The sequence below is a fragment of the Sciurus vulgaris genome, assembly GCF_902686455.1.
Source record: "Sciurus vulgaris genome assembly, chromosome: 1".
Taxonomy (NCBI): Eukaryota; Metazoa; Chordata; class Mammalia; order Rodentia; family Sciuridae; genus Sciurus; species Sciurus vulgaris.
Window position 1 is genome coordinate 9275173 of NC_136461.1, and position 21199 is coordinate 9296371.

The 21199-nt window shown below is 43.1% G+C and overlaps 1 protein-coding gene across 10 annotated transcripts in view; it reads left to right on the top strand.

The window, feature by feature from the left end:
• The window catches only part of PRDM2 (PR/SET domain 2), a 111449-nt gene that overhangs the window by 47227 nt on the left and 43023 nt on the right, over positions 1-21199 (top strand). For 9 of the 10 annotated variants that reach the window (XM_079142721.1, XM_079142722.1, XM_079142719.1 and 6 more), the window contains one exon: positions 3651-3777. In XM_079142721.1, coding sequence (XP_078998847.1) covers positions 3651-3777 — 127 coding nt within the window. Of the gene's footprint in view, positions 1-3650; positions 3778-13970; positions 16705-21199 lie in introns of those variants that run through there. The other variant, XM_079142728.1, reaches the window with a different exon arrangement.

Sequence of the window (21199 nt, forward strand, 5' to 3'; positions counted from 1 at the left end):
CATTCATCTGCTGAAGGGCACCTAGGTTGGTTCCATAGCTTAGGTATTGTGAATTGAGCTGCTGTAAACATTGATGTGGCTGCATCACTGTAGTGTGCTGATTTTAAGTCCTTTGGGTATAAACCCAGCAGTGAGATAGCTGGGTCAAAAGGTGGGTCCATTCCACGTTTTCTGAGAATTCTCCACACTGCTTTCCAGAGTGGCTGCGCCAATTTGCAACTCCACCAGCAATGTACGAGTGTGCCTTTTCCCCCACATCTTCTCCAACACCTATTGTTGCTTGTATTCTTGGTGATTGCCATTCTGACTGGAGCAGGATGGAATATCAGTGTAGTTTTAATTTGCATTTCTGTAATTGCTAGAGATGTTGAACATTTTTTCATATATTTGTTTTGATCAGTTGTATTTCTTCTGTGAAGTGTCTCTTCGGTTCCTTTACTCATTTATTGGTTGGATTATTTGTTTTTTGGTGTTAAGTTTTTTGAGTTCTTCAAATATCCTGGAGATTAATGCTCTATCTGAGGTGCAGGTGGCAAAGATTTTCTGCCATTCTATAGGTTCTTATTTCCTTTGCTTTGAGGAGACTTTTTAATTTGATGCTATCCCACTGATTTATTTTTGATTTTGCTTTTTGCACTTGAGGAGTCTTATTTGAGGAATTTGGTTCCTAAGCTGACATGGTGGAGATTTGGGCCTACTTTTTCTTTTAGTTTCATTTTGCTACATATGAATTTCCAGTTTTCCCAGCACCATTTGTTGAAGAGGCTATCTTTTCTCCAGTGTATGTTTATGGTGCCTTTGTCTAGTATGAGAAAACTGTATTTGTGTGGGTTTGTACCATTGGTCTATATGTCTGTTTTGATGCCAATAGCATGATGTTTTTGTTACTATGGTTCCATAGTGGAATTTAAGGTCTGGTATTGTGATGCCTCCTGTTTCACTTTTCTTACTAAGCGTTGCTTTGGCTATTCTTATTTTTCCAAATGAATTTCATGACTGCTTTTTCTATTTCTATGAAGAACATCATTGGAATCTTAATAGGAATTACATTAAATCTGAACAGTACTTTTGGTAGTGTGGCCATTTCAACAAAATTAATTCTACATATCCAAGAACATGGGAGATCTTCCCATCTTCTAGGGTCTTCTTAAATTTCTTTCTTTAGTGTTCTGTACTTTGCATTATAGAGGTCTTTCACCTCTTTTGTTAGATTGATTCCAGATATTTTATTTTTTGAGACTATTATGAATGGGATAGTCCTCCTAATTTCTTTTTCAGTTGATTCATCACTGATGTATAGGAACACAATTTATGAGTTTTAATTTTATATCCTGCTACTTTGCTGAATTCATTTATAAGTTGTAGATGTTTTCTGGTGGTTTTTGGGTTTTCTAAATATAGAATCGTGTCCTCCACAATAGGGATTGTTTGAGTTCTTCTTTTCCTGTTCCTATCCTTTTATATCTTTCTTCTAGAGTTTCAAGGACTTCATTGAATGGAAGTGTTGAAAGAGAACATCCTTGTCTTGTTCCAGTTTTTAGAGGGAATGTTCTCAATTTTTCTGTATTTAGAATGATGTTGGCCTTAGGTTTAAGAAATATATAGCTTGTAGAACGTTGAGGTATGTTCCTAGTATCCTTAGGTTTTCTAGTGTTTTGTATTTTGTCCAATGCTTACTCTGCATCTATTGAGATAAGCATGTGAAATGATCACATGATTCTTAACTGTAAGTCTATTGATGTGATGAATTACGATTTCCAGATGTTGAACCAACCTTGCATTCCTGGGATGAACGCCACTCTATCCTGCTGTACTCTTTTTAATAGTAACATTTGCTTTTGATAACTTTATCTGTACTAGAAGGTGTGTTGGAGTACAGAACTGTTTTGTTCCTAAACTGACATCTTAGATGGAATTTCCCTACCCTTAAAAAAAAAAAAAAAAAGGACTGAACAAAATACCCAGATTATTCTCTTACATAACCATAATGCAATGATCAAAATCAGGAAGCTAGCACTGAGACAATATCTTACTAGCTAATCTGTACACCTGATGCAGATGTTGTCAACTGTTGTAGTTGTTTTCATTACAAGAAAAGAATACTCTTGTATTCAGATGTCATATCAGTTTCCTTAGCTTGGGCAGTACCTTAGTCTTTGCTAACCTTTCAGTTTCAAGGAGAAATGGCTATTTTATAGAACGTCTTAGGTTTCACCATGATTAAATTCCATTTATGCCTTTTGGGCAGAAATCTCCCCAAAGTGATGTCATGTTCTTCTGTGCGTCCCTCAGGAGGCATGTGAGTTTCATTTGTTACATTACAAAGACACTATTTTCCCCTTGTAATTAATAAATATTTTGTGGGGAGATGTTTTGAGACTATGCTAATAGTGTTACTCCTCAGACTTTCACCTGCTAGTTTTAGCATCCACTGGTGAGTCTTGCCTGAATCAGTTGTCACAGTGATGACTGCCAAGTCATCTTCCGAGTCTCTTTTCACTGTGATCCCTTATGATGAACTTTAAGGAAGAATTTCCCCTTGTATGTGTCTACTTGTTCATTCACCTGTGTCAGTGTGGACTCATGGATTCTTATTTCATTCAGTGGGTTTAGGTGGAATTTCGCTTGCATTATTACCCTTGCAACTTTTTGATCGGGTCAGTCCGTGAGAGAAACCAGGAAGCTCTTTGCCCCGTCCAGTCTTTCCCTCCAGCTTGCCCACCCCGCTCTGGTCGGTGTGCCCTGCTGTCGTGTCTTTGCCCCTCCCTGCCACACTGACGGCCAGGAAGCCTGTGTTTTAGGAACCTGGAGTACCTGGGAGGCCTGTGGCTTTACCGCTGTGCTCAGTCATGACGCGAGATCGGCATGTCCTTGCAGACCCAGCGGACGGGCGCACGGTCCTGCGCGGCGCGCTCCTGGCCGCTCTGCGGCTGGGCCGCGAGGCGGGCACGCGTGCAGCGCGACCTCACGCTGCACTGGCTGCGAGTCCCGAACGGGCGCTCGCCCCTCTTTCCATGCCCCCGCTCGTTAACTGCGCTGTAAGCTTCTCACCGCTCGGGTTTGGTGGGAAGGGGTTCGTGCTGTCTCCTCTGCGCGGGCGCTTCGGGAGCGGTAGGGCGTGGACGCAGCTGGGGGCTGAGTCAGAGCTCCGGCGGTCCGCCCTCGTCCGCCCTCCAGCCTGTGGCTCAGGGCCCTGACCCGCGGAGCCCCTCCTGTCAGCCGGAACCCCTCCTGCGCGCGGCCGCGAACTCTTCCCGGCTGGACTCCTCTCCTGCGCGCGGCCGTGAGCCCCTCCTCCCGGTAGGAACCTCGCGCGCGCGGCCACGAGCACCTCCCAGTTTAGGAACCTCCGCGCGCGGCAGTGAATAGGCTCCTCCTCCCCGGCAGTGCCCCTTCCTCGCGCGCGGCCGTAAGCTCCTCCTCTAAACCTAGGAACCTACTGCGCGCGCGCGCCCGTGAGCTCCTCCTCCCGGAAGCGCCCCCTCCTCCCTGGAGCTACCCCCACCTCAGCGCGCGCGGCCGGCCGGCCGGCGCCCGCCCGACAGCTGTTTGCCATCGGCGTGCCGCTCCCGCCCGCCGCGGCGTTGCCCCGCCCCTGCCAACAACCTCTGCTCTGATTGGCCCGGGGCTTGTCTCTTCTCTCCCCACAGCCAATCGCGCCGGGCGAGGAGCTCCTGGTCTGGTACAATGGGGAAGACAACCCCGAGATAGCAGCTGCGATTGAGGAAGAGCGAGCCAGCGCCCGGAGCAAGCGGAGCTCCCCCAAGAGCCGGAAAGGTAGGACCCGCCGGCCGGCCGGCTGCCCGCGCCGGGTCCTCTTGCCGCCGCCGCCTTGCCGCCGCCGGCCGGGTCGCGGGTTGGGGCGCGGGCCGGGCGCGGCCCCCGTGGCGTCTTGGTGACCTTTTCCGGACTCGGCCCGCCCGGCCCGCGATCGCCGCCCGGCCCCGCTGCTGAATCACGGCGGCCGCCGCGCTCGGGCTCTTTGCGAACTTGTGCCTGAGCGCCCGCGCGGCCAAAGTGCGGCGGCCGGCTGGGGCTCAGCCCCGGGACGTCAGCGGGGCCGCGGCGCGCTCGGCGGGCGGCCTCCGCCTTCCGGCCGCGGCTGACAGCCGGCTCGGCGGACGCGGGCCGCGGGCAGCCGGAGACCGGGAGGAGGGACGGACCGGCGGGCGGGGAGAGGCGGGCCGGGCCGGGGGCAGGTCCCGGAGGATGCTGCGGGCGGGCGGGAGTGGGGCGGCCGCCGCTTTGCGCTTCGAGTCACTTCTCGTAGTTTTATGATTTATGGTGTTTTTGAACAAAAGGTAAAGTGTAGTCACTTACAAAGGGAGGGTTAGATTCTGGGGAGGAAAACAGTGTGGTTGGCTATATCATATTTCCAGCTGGCATGCTGATACGTTGCTGGAATTTTTTTTGAAGAATTTTAATGTGAATTTGGGAATCTTTTATAGAGCCCAGTTTGAATATGTGCCAAGGCACGTTCTGGTATTTTTTTTTTTTTTAATTAGTACAAATGCATTATTATTATTAGCTTGTCTTAGTTCTTAAGTAACTTTTTGTAATCATCCCAACAAATGAGTCTGTTCTTTGTCCAGAACATTGCAAAGTATGTTGTAGAAGTCTGGCTGTAAATAAAATCATAAAGTAAACTTGCTTTTGGAAGATTTTAAAATTAATATTAAAAAATGCAGGTAAGAAGACTATTCAGATTTTTCAATTACGAGTTCTTTGTAATCGGTGGCATAATGGAAATAGAACTAATTCCCCCAAGGGACAGCTAGTTGGTGGGCCTTGTGCTGACTACAAGTTCTCTATTTACTGAAGGTCATTAAATACTTTGATTCTGAATCAGATGATCAGAATTTAGAAAATTCCAGATCTTTTCTTATTTTAACTGTGTATTGGGATTTTGTTGATACTAAGCTTAGTGTTTGATTGTTGGCAAACTTCACAAAATTTGACTTCCTCCTTTATTTGGTATGCATTTTATTTATAATTATGTTACCAGCCTTTCCACCAGAGTTATGATTTGTATAGACTTGGAGATTGGGACTTATTACTCTGCCACTAAACATAATTATGTATTTAAACATTTGTAGCTTAATAGCAATCCCACATTAACGCTTTTCTCTATTTGGCATAGTTTGGTGTGCATTTTCAGAACTCTTTTGCTTTCATATTTATCTTTTATTGTTGTTTTCACTTAGTTGGCTATAGAGAAAAACCTGAAAGTAAACTGTTCTATCAGTCGATACATGAACTTACATGTTTCGTGCCTAGATTGCTGATTTTCATCTTGAGCTAAATAGTTAATATTTCTTCTTATTCCTTTATTGTTTATATAACATACTGTGAGTAGCGTATAACGCATCCTAGGTTTTAATTAAAATACTAGCATGAAGCTTATTCTTGGAACGTACCATCTGTTTTGGACAGCTTACTAGTAAAGAGGTCTGGTTGCTGTCTGTGACCTAAAAGTTTGGAGAGTTTAAATAATGAGTCAAACCCTTTTTTATTTCTAAATTAAATACTCTGTGAAAGCTAATTTATAGCTTGCAAAGACCTAAAACGGAGAGCTTTTTATATTAACTCAGTTCTATTTTGGCCTATGTGTGACCTCAGACATTTAAATAATATCTTTTCAAGCAGTGATGTCAGAGAGTGAATCAGTGTGAATTTTTTTTAGAGGTAATGTTACCTTAGTATTTTTGAAAACCAGATGTTGAAAACATACAGTTGACAGGAAGATTGACATTGGGCCTAACCTCATTTTGGTTATGAGAAAGGCAGAGAGAAACAAAGGGCTGAATTCTTCGCAGTTCTGGACCTAGGCTACTTTGCATGACAGCTGCTGTGCCTACAGCTGTGCATGGCATGTGGGGCCTTTCAGAAGTCATCAGGTTTCTGGTGGAAGGTAAGGCCTGTTTGGGCGGTTGAAAACCCCTGATTTCTTTACATGCACAAACTGGCCCCTTCCCTCTCCTCTCTCTCTTGTACTCATTCAACAAAATGTTTATTAAGCCCCTTGTCATGTGCCAGGCACTCTTCCTAGTTGCATAGCACACTAGTGATCAAAAAGTCAGTAGTAAGTCTTTCCTTGGCCCTGCAGTCCGGGCAGGTCGGGGGGACAACAGCACATCAGTAAGTCACTGGTCAGTGCCTGCATGGTTGGTTGGCAGGTAGTAGGCCCTCGATAAATATTCCTTGAATGTCAAACAAAGACTCATACAAACATCGTGTAGAGAAGGAAAGAACACAGTGCCTTGAGAACACAGTTCATATTGTCTCTGACCAAGGAGCATGCAGTTCTGCCATGGGCTAAAGATATACATACACTGGGCATTTCTGACTTGATTTATTTTGGATTCTCAGCTTTGCATTTCTGTTAAAACTTTGTGTCTGAGTAGCCCTATAAGGTTAGATGTGAGAAGTTCCTTGGACTGCACAGTTTAAACTTGTCAGGGAGGGGTTAGTGTTGGGGGTTTCAGGTTTAAAATGTGAACCATAGGAAGATTATAATCTGTGAAGTAGTATAGTAAAGGCCACCATTATAACTTGATGTCATCTTCTTGGTCTCCCTCTCCCATTTGTGACTAAGAAATGAATGAGAGCCTGAATTTGCCTGTTAGCAACAAACCATGGTGTTGGTGCTTGCGCTTCTGAAGCGCAGCCGTTGTGTTGCCCTGCTCTGTCTTGGCCGTCTGACACCCTTACCTAAAGTCATCCTATCTGGAGGAAGCGGCGGTGGCTTTTCACACAGGGCTTGGTGGAAGAAGTCAGGCCAGCTTTCTGAAGTGACGCTGTTGGCACCATCTAGCCTCACAAGGGTGACCTCAGGAGCTTGTAAGGTAGCGGAAGGAAGTGAACGTCGTGAAGCATGTGGGCTCTTGGTAACCGAGTGCCGTGCCTCAGGCGGGCCGGCATGCTTTTTACCAAGAAACTGCCGCGTGTGCGACTCCTTCAGCCAGTGGCGTGGGCCGCATAAACACGAGGCCTCCGCCCCGTCATTCTCCCACGCTGGAGCTCTGGAGTCTGGCTCTGAGATCCACCCCTACTGGAGGCCACTTCTAATCTGCTGACCTCACTGTTCCTAGCAAATTAGAAGGAAAGAAGAGTTATTGATAGCGACAAGAAGTGTTGAACCTGATGGGACGAACAGTGAAGAAGAGCGTTCATTGCTGGTTTTCTAAGAAACTTTTCTTTGCTGTTGGGCTTTCAGGTGTAGTTCCTGAAGATCACTTAAAAGGATCACATAACCCTTTATAAAAACCTTGAATAGTCCTGAGTGTATCAGTAGTGATTTAATTACCATAGAGCACTTAATTTAAGGTCAGCTTAAAAAGGAAATATTTCATTTGTCTGCAAAATCAGAATAGCTCAAATGAAAAACTTTTTTCTGTGAAGTTACTCAGGTGTTTTGAAATTGCATGTATTTGATTGCTCAAAGGTGCTGAATAATCGAAGCCCTTAGAGACCTGAAGTGAATCTAGGGAAGTAAAAACTCCATATGCAAAGAGAACTTAGTCCCAGGTAGCCTAAAAAGAAATTGCTAGTCTAGTGCATAGGCAGTAAGAAGTGATGACTTCAGAGGAGAGAAAAGGCACTTGCGGGGTTGGCCAGGGAGGCCTCTGTTAGAAAGCGGGTGGGTGGGGCTGTGCAGAGGAGCCTGGGCTCTGTGAGCAGCTCAGGTCAGAAGTTGTAGGTGTCTGAAGGTCCCTCTAGCTCTTTAAAGTTTTGGTCAAGCTTGTGTCAGGTGCAATTCTGGGTGCTTGAGTCATAGCCAAAGATCAAAATGAGAGACTTCTGCTCTCATGGAATGACCTTCTAGAGTGAGGGGACACAGGCCACAGATGAACAAGACACACTTTGTAATGTTAGTGCTAGGGGTGGGGAGCGAGTAAGTGGTGCTGCTGTTGATGGAGAGTCGGGAGCCTTTTTGTTGGGAATTCTAGGGGCTGAAGGCTCCAGGAACAGGTCTAGCTTGGTGTTCTAGTAGTGTGTCTGCTCATGTAGAAACTCACATGAGTATTTTGAATTATAAAACTCAATTATGCAAATGGCTCTCTTCTGCCAAGCACCACGTAAGTGACTGGGTTGGTAGCGGAGGTTGGAGAGATGGTGGCATCAGGCACTGGACACTGCAGTGTGGAGCTGTTAATCGGTGTCATCGTAACCAAGTGCAGTTCACACTTGGGGTTGTGGTTGATGTGTGTCAGTAGGGGTCTTGGGGAGGGGAACGATAAAGGAGCATCATGGGGCGGTTCTTGAGGGAAGGGAGGGAGGGGAAGAAGGGAAGAGCAATACATGAGTTGTTCCTGGGAGGGATGTGGGATGTCACAGGGAAGGAAATGCTGAAAACTGTGGAAAACAGATGTAGAGGGAGGCTCCGATGGTCACGTGGAACCTTCTGGCAGAGGTGTGCACCCCATGGATTGCCTGATACCCCATGAGCATTCTTCTTAGCCCTGTGTTTGTGAGATGGTTTGTCCTGCAGATGAAGAATGGACCCTTCTCACGGTTGGAGGTCTTGTCCAGGATCGCCCTGCTGAGGAGTGTCAGAGTCAGAACTTGCAGTCAGGTGTCCTTGCCTTTTCATTTGCTCACTTGTACATACAGAGAGGGCAGGAGAAAGGGACAGCACTGTTTCTGCTTCAAGTTAATGTTAGGGAACACATTTAGTAAAAGCAGAGAACAGTGGGCTTCCATGGAGTGTCTGCTGACCTTCTCCGGCAGCTGGGAGCTCTGCCTCAGGATCCTTGGCCAAAGCTGAGTGGCAGTAGCATGGCTGTGGTGTCAGAGGATGATGGCAGATGGGTCCATAGCTCCTGGTGCCTGGTGGGCGGGTCCTGCACCCATTCACCGACAGGATGTTACCCATAGTTCTTTCGTTTGCAGGTGGAGCAGCTGGGGCACTTGGAGGTACCTTTGTGTCTGTGCTTGGCTTTATGGCCTGCAGACGTGTTGTGTTGGCCCTAGGAGGGCTGTGTGCTGTGGGGCGGGTCCCTGCTGTAGCTCTCGCTGCTTTCCAGCTGAGTGGCGCAGAGCATTGGATGTCCCACTTGGTATCTGCCTGCCAGGTTGGTCTCTCCTTTGTTGTTGTGTGGGATGGTTTTATTAAAAACTCAGTACAATTTTAATTAATTTTTCCAATAGTAGGAGTTAGGTTTTTGTTATTTACTTTTTAAAATTTCTATTTCTGTTGTCACTGAATTGCTCCAGATTTAGGCTGAAAGGTTGGTCAGTATTTTTGTTTTGTGTCTTTGATTATATATATATATATATATATATATATATATATAAATGTGTGTGTGTGTGTGTGTATGTGTGTATAAAACATATAACCTTTTTTTTACAAGGAAATTATGTTGATTAACTAAAGTTTCCTGAAGCATTTTGCAAATTTTTCAGCTATTTTAATGGATAAATTTGTAAAATCCTAATACATGCCATGATGAAAAATTGTTTGACACACCATCAGTGAGTGTATTAGGAACTGTGCTGCTCAGAGTCTGTCGTTAGGTGTTCGTTCTGGTTTTCCTGTCCGTCGTAAATTGAAAACCTAGACTTGTCTAATACAAAAAATGGCTTGATTACGGTTAGGTTTTCTAAAGGTAAAATAATAATAAGGACCTGTATAAGGAGCTCAAACGTAGTTGGTTTAAAAAACAAATCTACTTGTATTGAAGTAAAACAACAACAACCATTTTGTTGTTCTTTCCTTGAATATAAATACCAGGTTTTTTCCCTAAACTACATGTTTTTATTGTTTTAATAAAAACTCCCTTTTTATTAAAAAAGTGTTTCCTTGCAGTTTCACGTTTCACTTTACAGATATCCGTTAGAGTACGTGGACTTAATATTACTATGTACCTTACAGAGGGGAGGGTGTAGTTTTACATTTAAAGTCACCTCTAAAGAGGAGGAGTTGGATGAAGACCCCCAAAACCCCACTTTGGAGGTTGGGCATCAGTAGCATTCCCCCCCCAAGGAGGCTGGGTGGAGAGCTCCAGGTTGCAGTTTCAGATCGCCTGGCGTGTCATGTTACCTGTGTATGTTGCATGTGCTGCTCAGAAAAGTTCTGAGGTTTGGTTTTATTCATGTTGATAGTTTAGAGAAGCTGTGACTCAGAGAAGCAAGAGCCATTTGAAAAGAATGTGTTTTATCTAAGCGAAAAGTTGGTTTTCTTTTTATCAATTGGATTAAACCAGTTGCATTCATTGCAAGAGTTTTTGGTTGAATTCATTTACTAACTGCGTTTTTTGTTCTTTTTTTAAATTTTTTTATTTTTTTGGCTGGGTGGTGGGCACTGGCGATTCAACTTAGGGCAGTTGACCACTGAACCACATCCCCAGCCCCATTTTGTATTTTATTTAGAGACAGGGTCTCACTGAGTTGCTTAGCACCTCGCTTTTGCTGAGACTGGCTTTGAACTTGTGATCCTCCTGCCTCAGCCTCCCGAGCTGCTGAGGTGGCAGGCATAGGCCACCACGCCTGGCTTAGGTGTGTTTTTATTTGGATGAATCTCACAGAGTTGACACTTACCAGCATTATCATGCTGTCATATAATGAATCACTACTTTGAACTGATGGTGACAATGACTGTTTCCTAGCATACTGGTTTGGTGTTCCGTATATGCCATCACCAGTCCCCCCAATAACTGCAAAGTAGGACCACAGTTCTCCTTTGTAGAAGAGGGAACATGTTCAGAGGGGTTACATGCTTGTCCAAGATCACTAGGTGCTCCACCTTGCCTAAATCCAGTTTTGATTCCTAATATTTCTGGGTAAGACAGTTACACAGCACAGTTCTCATTGACTTTACTAATTAGCTAATGGGGTGAATTTTCTCTACTCACTAGAATTGGCTACTTTAGTCCTAAATTGCAAAGTAGTGATTAACTGCTTTGGGGGTTTATTAATTGAATAGACATATTCCTTTGAGAACCCCAGATAGACAATTTCTTAAAATATAGATTACTTTTTTTGTCCTTGTAGCTGTTGTCCGTCAGGTTTTTTTTTTTTTTTTAACTTTTTGTGACTATTTCCTTTCAGGTTTTATATTGTTGTGGCAGTAATAGAGCAGGGTTTTGCTTTTGTCCAGTCCCTTTGCAGTGCTGATGGCAGAAGGGGTGAAGCGGAGGACCGTAGGTCTGGCTCTTGTGTTGGCTGGCTGATGAGTGTACGTTCAAGGATTGGTGATGTTTGGCTTCCTCCTCTGCACCATTGTTCTTTTACAGAGAATGACTGACTGTTCTGCTGATTAAAATATAAATATTAAAGTTGTCTTAAGCTGAATGTTATGGGTCATGAGCATGCTTTAATTAACGTAAATTCTAAACACGGATTCTATGTGTAGTTCTGATTTGTTTATGGATATAGTTGAATTAAATCATGTGCCTATTTCTGTTTTACAAAGATAGAGACTTGGGGGTTTTGTTTGTTTGCCTTGCCAAAATGTGCATTTGTGGGGGATAGCTCTTTATATTTCACTTCGTCCTTTAGGAGTGGTCTTGTTTGCTGATGAAGCTGTTGCCTTCCTCACTGCTTGGCTCACTCCACTGCAGAGTATGAAAGGAGACCAGGAAGGGAGAAGAGGCACCCTGATCTATCCTGTGCACGCTTAGGTTTTCCTAAGGAAAGGCTGGGGTTTATTTCTTCTGTGTTTATCCCACTATATATTCTTTAGAATACATGTGTGTGCAAAAATTAAAAAATTTTTTTGAATTGGGAATAAAATGTAATACGGCCTTTTCTGTCTGAAACTTTTACTGAGAGTACTTTATTGGCTTGTTTCTTAAAAATTCAGCAAGTAAGCACCCATCCATGCCCCAAGCACCCATGGTAGGCAAAGCAAAGTTCTATACTTTTAAAGTATTTTTAAGCATTTTCTTTCTGTTCTACCCATTTCTCCAAAAATTAGGAGGAAGTAATTTTGCTTAAATGTTTTTAAATCTGTAGCTTAAGAGTTAAAACTCGGTGCAGCCATTAAGAAGAAAATTCTGAAGAATTATGAGGTAGGTAGACTACAAAATTCTCAGGGTTCTGAAGCAGTAATTGTAGATATAGCCCTAATGTCATGGTCATGATCCCGAAATTTGAAAATATTTTTTAATGCCAAGTTTTTAAATTATTACCTGGTAAGTATGTAGGTATTTTAAATGTTTTAAAAGCTTACAGCATGTTTTTATATATAAAGAGTATTTGAGTAACTTGAGGCAAAAGATTTATTGTAATGATAAAATAATCATTTTATGTGTTTGGTATATAAAATACCATAGTTTCTAAAATAAGATTATGACATCTAAAATCCTTGCTAATCTCATAGTTTCAATTTTGTATGTTCTTATTAGTTTAGTGTCTGAATGACCAAAAGCCAGTTTTGTTCCTAACGAATTAGCTGTGTATTACCAGTTCCATATAGTTGTAAAGGATTTTTTTGCTTTGGTTAAAAAGAAAAGCAATAACTACTGCTTAGGCCAAAATCTCCTCTTTTCCTCTGTTTAAGCTACAGTGCAGTCTTTTCCTCTGTGTTTATAACCCTACCTCTTGGTGCAGTCTTTTGTAGGTTTCCTGAGACATCACATGCCACAAAAATGAAGGCAAACTGGTTTGTTCACCTGTGTTTAGGAATTATGTGCCGTGTTTGCAGCTGTGGTACAGTTTAGAATGGACAGTGACGTGACTCGGGGCCTTTTGTTATTCTTTTTACTGTTTGGCCTCTGAGGTTCAGTTTTCATTCCCCTGTCAGTTTGAGGCATAGAATGCACCTCTCTGGTTCCGTTGGCGGTAGTTTTGTTTTTAAATTATGGGATCATCAGTGGAATAAAGTGACTTCTGGCTTTAGGCAGAAGTCCTAGAGAAGAGTGCAGCTTCACTGCCTGCCACCTGCCTCTTCCTCTGCCTGAGGACGTTGGCTTGGTGGTGGGGCACTGGAGTCTTCTAGTCCTCTGGTCAGGTTTGTTCTGCTGGCCGTCCTGCAGTGGTCAGAGTCCCTGTTCTGATCTTTCATGTACAGAACGATCTTCTTGTCTGTCTCCATGTAAGGGACTGTAAATTTGGTAGGATTGACACTGGAGTTCAAGTTAAGAATTTTCCCTCTCACTGGCATCCAAATGAATAAATAAAAAACAATAAAAAGGAGTATCAAACTATTACTAGTGGTGGTTTTGATTGGATTTTTTGACCAAACCTAAGATTTCAGATCTACTTGGCTTGAGGAATTTTCTCAGTTGTTTAAATGTACAGGAAGTATCTTTTCCTTGTTCATTGGAGCATAAGAGTGTTTGATGATACAAATTTGAGTGTTAACCTTAATAATTATCTATTTATAATTATCAGTCCAACAAAATTGATAAATTCAGGAATTCAAGACAGGAAATATTACTGTCTGTATACCAAAATAAATTCATGATTATAGTAGGTATAGAAAATGTTAATTAAAAAGTGATGCTTAGCTTTATTTCTAACCCTCTTAAATTTTGAAGAGATGAAGTCCTGTAAATCTCATGCTTAATTGTCAAAAAAATGACATGGATTTGCTCTTCTTTCATATTCCTTGCTAAATCATATTAAAAAGAAAAAACATAATTTTTATTCTAGCTGAGTTGATATATACTACATGGTTTCACTGTTGCTTCCACATTAAAAACAAATGGGTCAGTACTTCATAAATGGATAACTTTTTAAAAAAATGAGCCTGAAATTATGTGTGCGTGTGGTGGAAGAGAGAAGGGGAAACTTGCAGGCGCAGACAAACCCGGAATGCCGGCTGATGTGTGTGCAGAGCAAGGTGTTTGTTGGGGCGCGCTGGAGCAGAGCCTTGAAGTCAGGAAGGAGGAGGCCAGATCTCAGTCCCAGCTTTACAGCTAATGCCTCTGTGACTTGGAGTGGATGACTCTGTGTTCTGGTCTTTGGTACCTGACTGTAAAATGGGGTGAAACCTGTCCTTCGGAGTCCATGGTGCACTGACCTTGGTTTCATTGTGTCACGATGGGTAGGCACCAGCAGGATTCATCCTGCAGTAACTCTGTCTGTCCTTTGACTTATGAGTGTACTGCTGAAAAAGTGAACAGTTTCAACATGTTCTAACTTGTTCTTTAAAAAATCCACGATTTGCTTTGGTGATGTGGAATGAAGTAGATTTCAGATTAAAAAAACATTTCGAAGGCTTCTTTGGACCTGTAACTAGGTCCACATCACAGCACTGAAGAGTTTCTTCTATTCAGAGACCTGCTTCTCTCTTCAGAGCTGTCTTGTTTCACTTGTTGCACAAACCAGGACACCTCTGCTTTACACAGGTTGGTGGACAAAGGACTCCGGAAGTCGGTGCGTTGCACGTGCCTGGTCAGAAGTGAGCACATCTCACTATTTGCTTGTTACCCAACCACAGGGCTTAAAATTTTCTTGTTTTTTTCTTACCTTTATTTGGTTCATATCACTTATGACTCTAGTGTTATAACCAGATTTTTATACAGGTGACATTTTGGATGAATTTTGGATAAAGTTTCTTAGACATTATCGAACAGCCTTGAAAATAACCAAGTGGGAGCAGTTGCAGGGCTATATGTGACAGAATTCGTGCAGTCTTTCTGGATGTGAACTGGGGGGGGGGGGGATAAAAGTGTGAAAACTGTTTTCTTAAGGAGAAATTATTAATTAAGTTGACAATACCAGTTTTAGGGAGGCAAATGTGGTTATTACTTGTGTGGGATCTTTATTAGTGAGAAATCGGGGTTCTTTTTCAGGAATCAGTCACACAGTGTACTTCTGTGGAAACACAATACTGGAAAACTCACAACTGGTTCTGGGATAATAGGAAGCCCTGAGTCCCCAACATTGTTAACCAGGTGTGCTTATGTCCATTGGTGACCGTCTGGAGAGAGGAGCCTTAGATATTACCCAGTTCTCAAAGGGGTCCGAGGCCTCCCTCCACTGACGGCACCCCCAGTACGTTTAATATTAAAAATGAAGGAGAAACGGTTAAAATCAGCGAGTAATGGACTTTTAAAATGAAATATGCTCACAACTTATATACCATTAAAACATCAGTATATATTGATGGGGACATTAATAAATGAATGACGGAATTTTTGCTCTCCTTCTGACTTCATTGGATGTATGCATGTCCATAACAGTATCTGGGTGGGGCCCCTTGATTCCATGTAAATCAAATGCACAAAACAAATGGTCGAGATAGGAATTGTTAGCGGAAGTGAAATGTCATTGTCTTCGTCAGAAGGAACATGCCGGCAGTCTAGACTTGTAGGGGTTGGGGACTCGTCATTTGTTAGTAGGGTCTGCTGCGGTGCTCCTTGCAGTTGACTGTTTCCTGAGCTGCGCCAGCACAGTGCGGCGTTCTTCGTGTCCTTACCTCACTTACTCCGTGGCAGGATCAGGTTGTCACTCCCAGTGTGTGTGAGAGTTGGTCCTCGTCTGCCTGGAGCACGGGTAGTTCTCAATCAGATCATGGCCGAGGACTGCACAGTAGTTCCACCACGCCGTTTCAGTATCACGCATTCCTGTTCTTGAAGACCCACTTTTTTCGGAGTGCATCCCCAGCCCCAGCAAAATGCAAGAGGGCCCAGCCCAGCATCTCACCTTTCTTGGGGTTAGCCCTTTGTAGGGAGGGTCTGTGACCTTAGGGACACTGGGTCCTTCTTGGAGCAGGTGAGATGAGTCACTGGACTGAGAGTGAGGCCTTTTCCCCCAGCCTTGGGCACTGGCCTAGGAGGCACCATCTATCTCTTCGAAACCTAGTCCTGGTGAACTTCCTCCCAGGCTTTCTTTATTCCTCGTGAGCATTATTTTATCCCTGTCTTGACGGAAAGATGGAAGAAGCCTGTACTGGAGGACTCCTCATTGGGCCCTTGGCAGGCAGCACTGGGTGAGGGTGAGTGTTTCTGAACGGCTCTGCTTAGTGTTGGAGCCTGTTGGGAACACTCGTGGCTCAGCTGTCACTCATGGAGTACTTGCTATACCTGACTCTGTGGCCCTTCACATCATCCCCCACCTGCTCTTCTCTTTTTTCCCTCCAGTCTTCTTTCTTCGAACTCCATCCTGTTCTGTTTCTTTTATTTTCAATAGAATACAGATTCTCTGGACCATCTTTTCCACTCAAATTTGCTTCCTGTTAGTAGGGCTTTACTTTTTTTTTCCTTCTTCTCTATTTTTTGGTGCAGAGGGTATATTTCTTATTCCCTGTATTGTAGCTCTAAAACAGTCATATAGCTAATAAGCACCCAAGAAAAATTATCAAAATGCTTCTCTATCTTTATCCCAGAACCTTTAGGAAACATTAGAGAATTCTAGCAAGAATAGGGAGGGAGCTTGGGTTAAAGTGGAATCATAAGCTAACATAAGTGAGCATGCCTGAGGATGAGATATACTGACACATTGTTGAATAGTTTGGTAGAATTTTATTTTTAGGTAGAGATCTGTAAGAAAAAATCGAAATTGAATTTAAATGTAATTCGTAATTTTTAATAAAAATTATGAGCTCCTTTTCTGCTTCTTGAATCTGAAAAACAGCCTGAGCAGTGTCGAGTTTATCATTAGACAGTGCACATGGAAGAATCTAGCAGTCTGAGGTCTTTCCTGTATGTCACCCTTAGTTCTGATGGGGCACAGCAGCAGGGCTGCATGGGGCCCACAGCAGTCGACATCACATCCGTCCGCAGCTGCGCTGGAAGGAAAGTGCCTCGCTTCAGGGTGGGTCCAAGTGATGAGATCGTTTCTGTAAATGCTCCTGCTTTCGTAACCTCTACCAAAATGCAGCATCTTCAGGTGCTTACCCCTGGATTTTAGGAGAGGCAGAAAGAAAGCTCGTGAACAGTACTCTCAGAGTTTGTCTCAGTTGACGACTAAGACCTGAGGCTCAGGTTAATACCTCAACATGATTGTTTAGACATTTTATTTAAATAGTGGTGGGTGTAGTAATAGCCAAGGGCAGTGAAACAAAAAGAAGACAAAATGTGTGTTTGATTGAAAGGAGGAGGCAAATTAAGAAGTCATTTGCTGCATAGGCAAAAGAACAGAAGGCAGTCTGAATGCTTAGAGCAGTTGTGGCTAGTTACCTGCTAAGGATATTTTTAATTCCTTTTAAGACTTTATAACTGGTTGTGGATTTGGTGTTTCTGGGGATAGTCCCCCCCCCCCCCCCGTTTTTCTTAAACAGTTTTACTGGGTGCACAGGTAGGAGATAAGAGAATAGAGAAACACTTGAGCAAGTTCTGGTTGCTCTGTAGGCCCAGTGGAAGATTCAAGGCCTAGTCCAGATTGTACTTGGATAAAACTGTGCATGTTAATCTCAACCAGCAGGAATGTTCTCAATTATCTTCATTAATTTGGCTTTCATGGGCATTTCTTCTTTTTAAAAAATCATTTATCCATTGATTTTTTTTTGCATGATGTAACCAAATGTTCATCTTAGAAAATACAGATAGGGAAAATATACCCTTATTACATCACTGGGAGCTACCTGCCAGCTTCTTAATGTATCTCCTCTTGGTTTACTTGGAGTTTATATCTGTGGATAATAAACTGTAGTCTGATGTTAGTCATTAAGTGGTGATATGGCATGACCATTGTTCCTATGAGCTTTTTATAAACAAATATAAGGCATGAATTTTAAGTGTTCTAATTGTATTTTGTCTTAGATTTATGTCTATAAGTTTTTACTCCTGAAAATATTTTTGAACTAAATTTTGTAGTTGATTCATCAGAATATAGTGTTATAAAATTTACTAAAAGAAGGACTTTGCATTGAGAACCGATTCTGGAGGAGGTCTCCTGTTTTGGAGTTGCCAGGCACTTGTGATGCACACCTCTGCAGCAGCTCCTGCTCCTGTTGGTTCCGCAGCAGGGGACTGAGTCTTGGACTTGAATTGAGTTCCCTTCACTTTTCATGTTAAGGTTTCCAGGTTTGCCCTCCGCCCTTGCAAAATAAAGGCTACTAAAAACCTTGAGAAGAAACCTGGGAATCAAGCTGTAAAATAAAACAGGCTAGCAGCTTGCTTAAGTTTCTGAGATATTAGTCTCTAAAATAATTTTGTTCATGCTATGAGACTTTGAAGTTCCAAAAAGTGTAAGGAATCAATGTTTTTTAAAATTTGAGTTTTCCAAAGTTTATTTGGGGAGTTCTTCCTGGGATTTGGAATGATGCAGTCAAAGCCACTCTAAAAACCTGTTTAAGAAAAATTAGAAGCATAATGTGATGTTTCTACCTCCCATCAGCCAGGTTTTGGAGGAGAGAGGGCCCTGCAGCTCTGGCGGGGAAGGCTCAGTGACACCCCCCTGGCGGGAACAAGCATGTCAGGAATTTATACTGCAGTCTGCAGAACTGCAGAATCCAGAACTTTCCATTGTTTCTGTTGGAAGCGAAGCCTAGAATTCTGTTTTAATACCATGTGCAACTTATAACCAGGGAGGTTTTGTTTTTATAATTTGCCTCCAGGATTATAGACATTTCTTGGGTGAATTTAACTGCAAAATAAGGTTTGTAACTATGTTAAGGCAGCTTAGTGTGGAGTTCTTTTACTATCAGGTAAATTTCAAAATTATTTTCAGTGAAAAGAAGAACTATAGAAAATGTATAGCACACTACTTTCATAAAAAAGCAACTGTCACAGCATCAAGTGCAGAAGACCCAGAGGGCCTGTCCCCAGGTGGCTTATTTTTCCACTGGTCTCACCTTGGTTGCTTGTAATGGTCACTTCTGACCCTATTACCACGTGTGATGCTGTTGACCTTTATGGAAGTCCTGGCTGCCATTATTCCTGCTCTCCAGAGTTCCTCATTCTCCCTGCAGTGACTGGGTGACTTCCAGGGCACCCATTGTAAACCATACATTATGGATATTGAAATGAACTGTTAATTCCTTGTGGAAAACTTAGTCTTTATATGTGTTTCCTCCTTCTCTCCTCTTCTTTCATCATACAAACTGCAGAAAGTCAAGCCATACCCAAAATAACACGGTGCTAGGGTTGTCTTAACTCCTGCTGACCCTTTATGGTCTCACATGTAACATTTGGCTGTTTTTTAATGTGACAACTTTGGCTATTATCCATTCAATCCCTTTCCTTATTAACACAATCTATTAGACAGTTTAGCTGTTTCCTTTTTTTAGTCTTATAAAGGAGTCATTTAACTTTATTGTTTTCATCCTGCTTTTGGAACTTAAGCTCGTCTCTAAACTGGATGTCAGCGCGTGACTGACTGACACCAGTCCACAGCTGGCCCACGTGAAAAAGGCACCTTTGGTTCTCAGAAACGTGAAGAGATGTGCGATGAGCTTATATACGTTAGAGAATTTCTCACACTTGACTGAGAAGCAGGTGACGTTGTTATGTCCTTTTTAAGAGTGAAATCAGAACCCAGAAAGTGTTCCTAAAGGTCTGTTGGAACGCTGGAGCTAGAGTGGCAGGTTGGATGGAAATGGAAGCCCCAGTTTTGCTACTGACTTGGCATGAGATTTGAAGCTGACTGGGATGATCTTCAAGGGTCCTCCTGCTCCACAATCTCCTGGTTCTTCGCTCATCTTTTAATGTAGCCAGTTTATCTCATTATCCCAGATCAGCCTGTCCCCTGAGCCTCTGCGCTTTCACTTTAGCTCTGCGTATTTGTTGAAGCTTTTCTTTAACCTGATGTGAGGTCACGGCGGCTCCATTCTTCAGGTGCAGATGAGGGGCAGGAGGAAGAGGAAGATTGTGCAGAGCTGCCTGTTCTGGAGGGCAGTGTTAAAAGCCTGGGGAGAGGGCCTGAAGGAGTAGAAGACCTACAACACTGTCACAGGTGAGGGAGAAACTGGGGGCAAGTGAAGAAACGCTGGCTTTGTAATTATGAGATCAGAGGTACCCCTGGGAAGTGGCGTTCCTTTCCGTGGAAAGGACTGAAGCTCTTTTGCGGAGAGGGAAGGTGGGTTGGGTGGGAAGGGGCTAGGGGTGGAGGAATTGGAGGCAGCAGGCACAGCCCACCCACCCTTGGGGGTGGGCCGATGTCGCTCCTGTTCAGGGCAGCCTGTATCCAGGGTGACCTTTCAGTGCACAGTTGTGGAACCCTCACAGGCCGGCTCTACTGTTTTGAAATCTGCTGTGTATCTGAGTATGACAGTGAGCTCCCAGAAGATCAGTGGACCTGGCTTCTGTGCTCTGATATTTAATTCTGATTTTGTACTTCAGAGTTGGAGTGTTTCCCAGTGCGGAGGCAGCACACGCAGAGTTCCATAGAGTTCTAAATTTAATTCACTTAAATCACCAAATGCATGAGACTTTGCTGTTGTGATGAATTTTTAATGTAACTTGAGCAATACTCTAGAATTTTTCATTCCCTTTGCTGCCTGAACATTTTTAAGTGAAACATTCTCTAGAATTTCCTGGTGTTTGTCTAGTTTATTTGAATAGTAGAACATAAACCAAACCTAGTGAAATTATTCCTTTGCTGCTTTAGGCAATTTTGACTTTACACCTTGCACCTCAGGCACCAGGACTAATGCCATCCATTGTCTAAGAAAGTAGTCATTATGGCGTTCCATGCGCCTCTGTGGGAGCTTTTCACTAAAAGGTCCTGTTTCTTTGATATTACTCGAGGTGAATTATATTTGTTTAGATCTTGTTTCTGTGCTATTGACTGGCTTATTTACTTTTTGGCATTGGACAAAATGGAAATGGAAAAATGCTGCATTCTAATGTGATTGTTGTTCCTTTCCTGTAAATATAGTGGAAGTCTTTATCTAACTTTTCATTTCATTTACCAGTTGAAATAAAGGATACATAAAGTGTTTTGTAAAGAATAATAAGGTGTGCTCATTAAACCATTTTGGTCTTAATAAATAACAGTAGGAAAAAGAGCACTTTTTTGTAGTACTATTATTCTTGAGTTTTAATTCTGGCTTCAGAACTAATGCAGTTGTGTGACCTTGATTGGGACTTGGGATCCTCTAGTGGAATGGTCTTTCGGTGGTGCTGGCATCCAGTGACAACACCGTCATTGGTACAGGCTTGAGAATGAGCATACATGCATTGGTCTTGGGCTTATCGACTAAGTACACAATTAGAAATTTTTTTAAACGTGGGACCCTTGATGCAGTAGATGACTGCTGTTTTTCTTCTAGAGTTTCGTTTACTCTTCTTCATCTCTATGTGTGTAGTTCCTTTCCTTCTGTACATGAAGTTTTGTTCTGTCCTTCATGCTGTTCGTGTGGTCATTT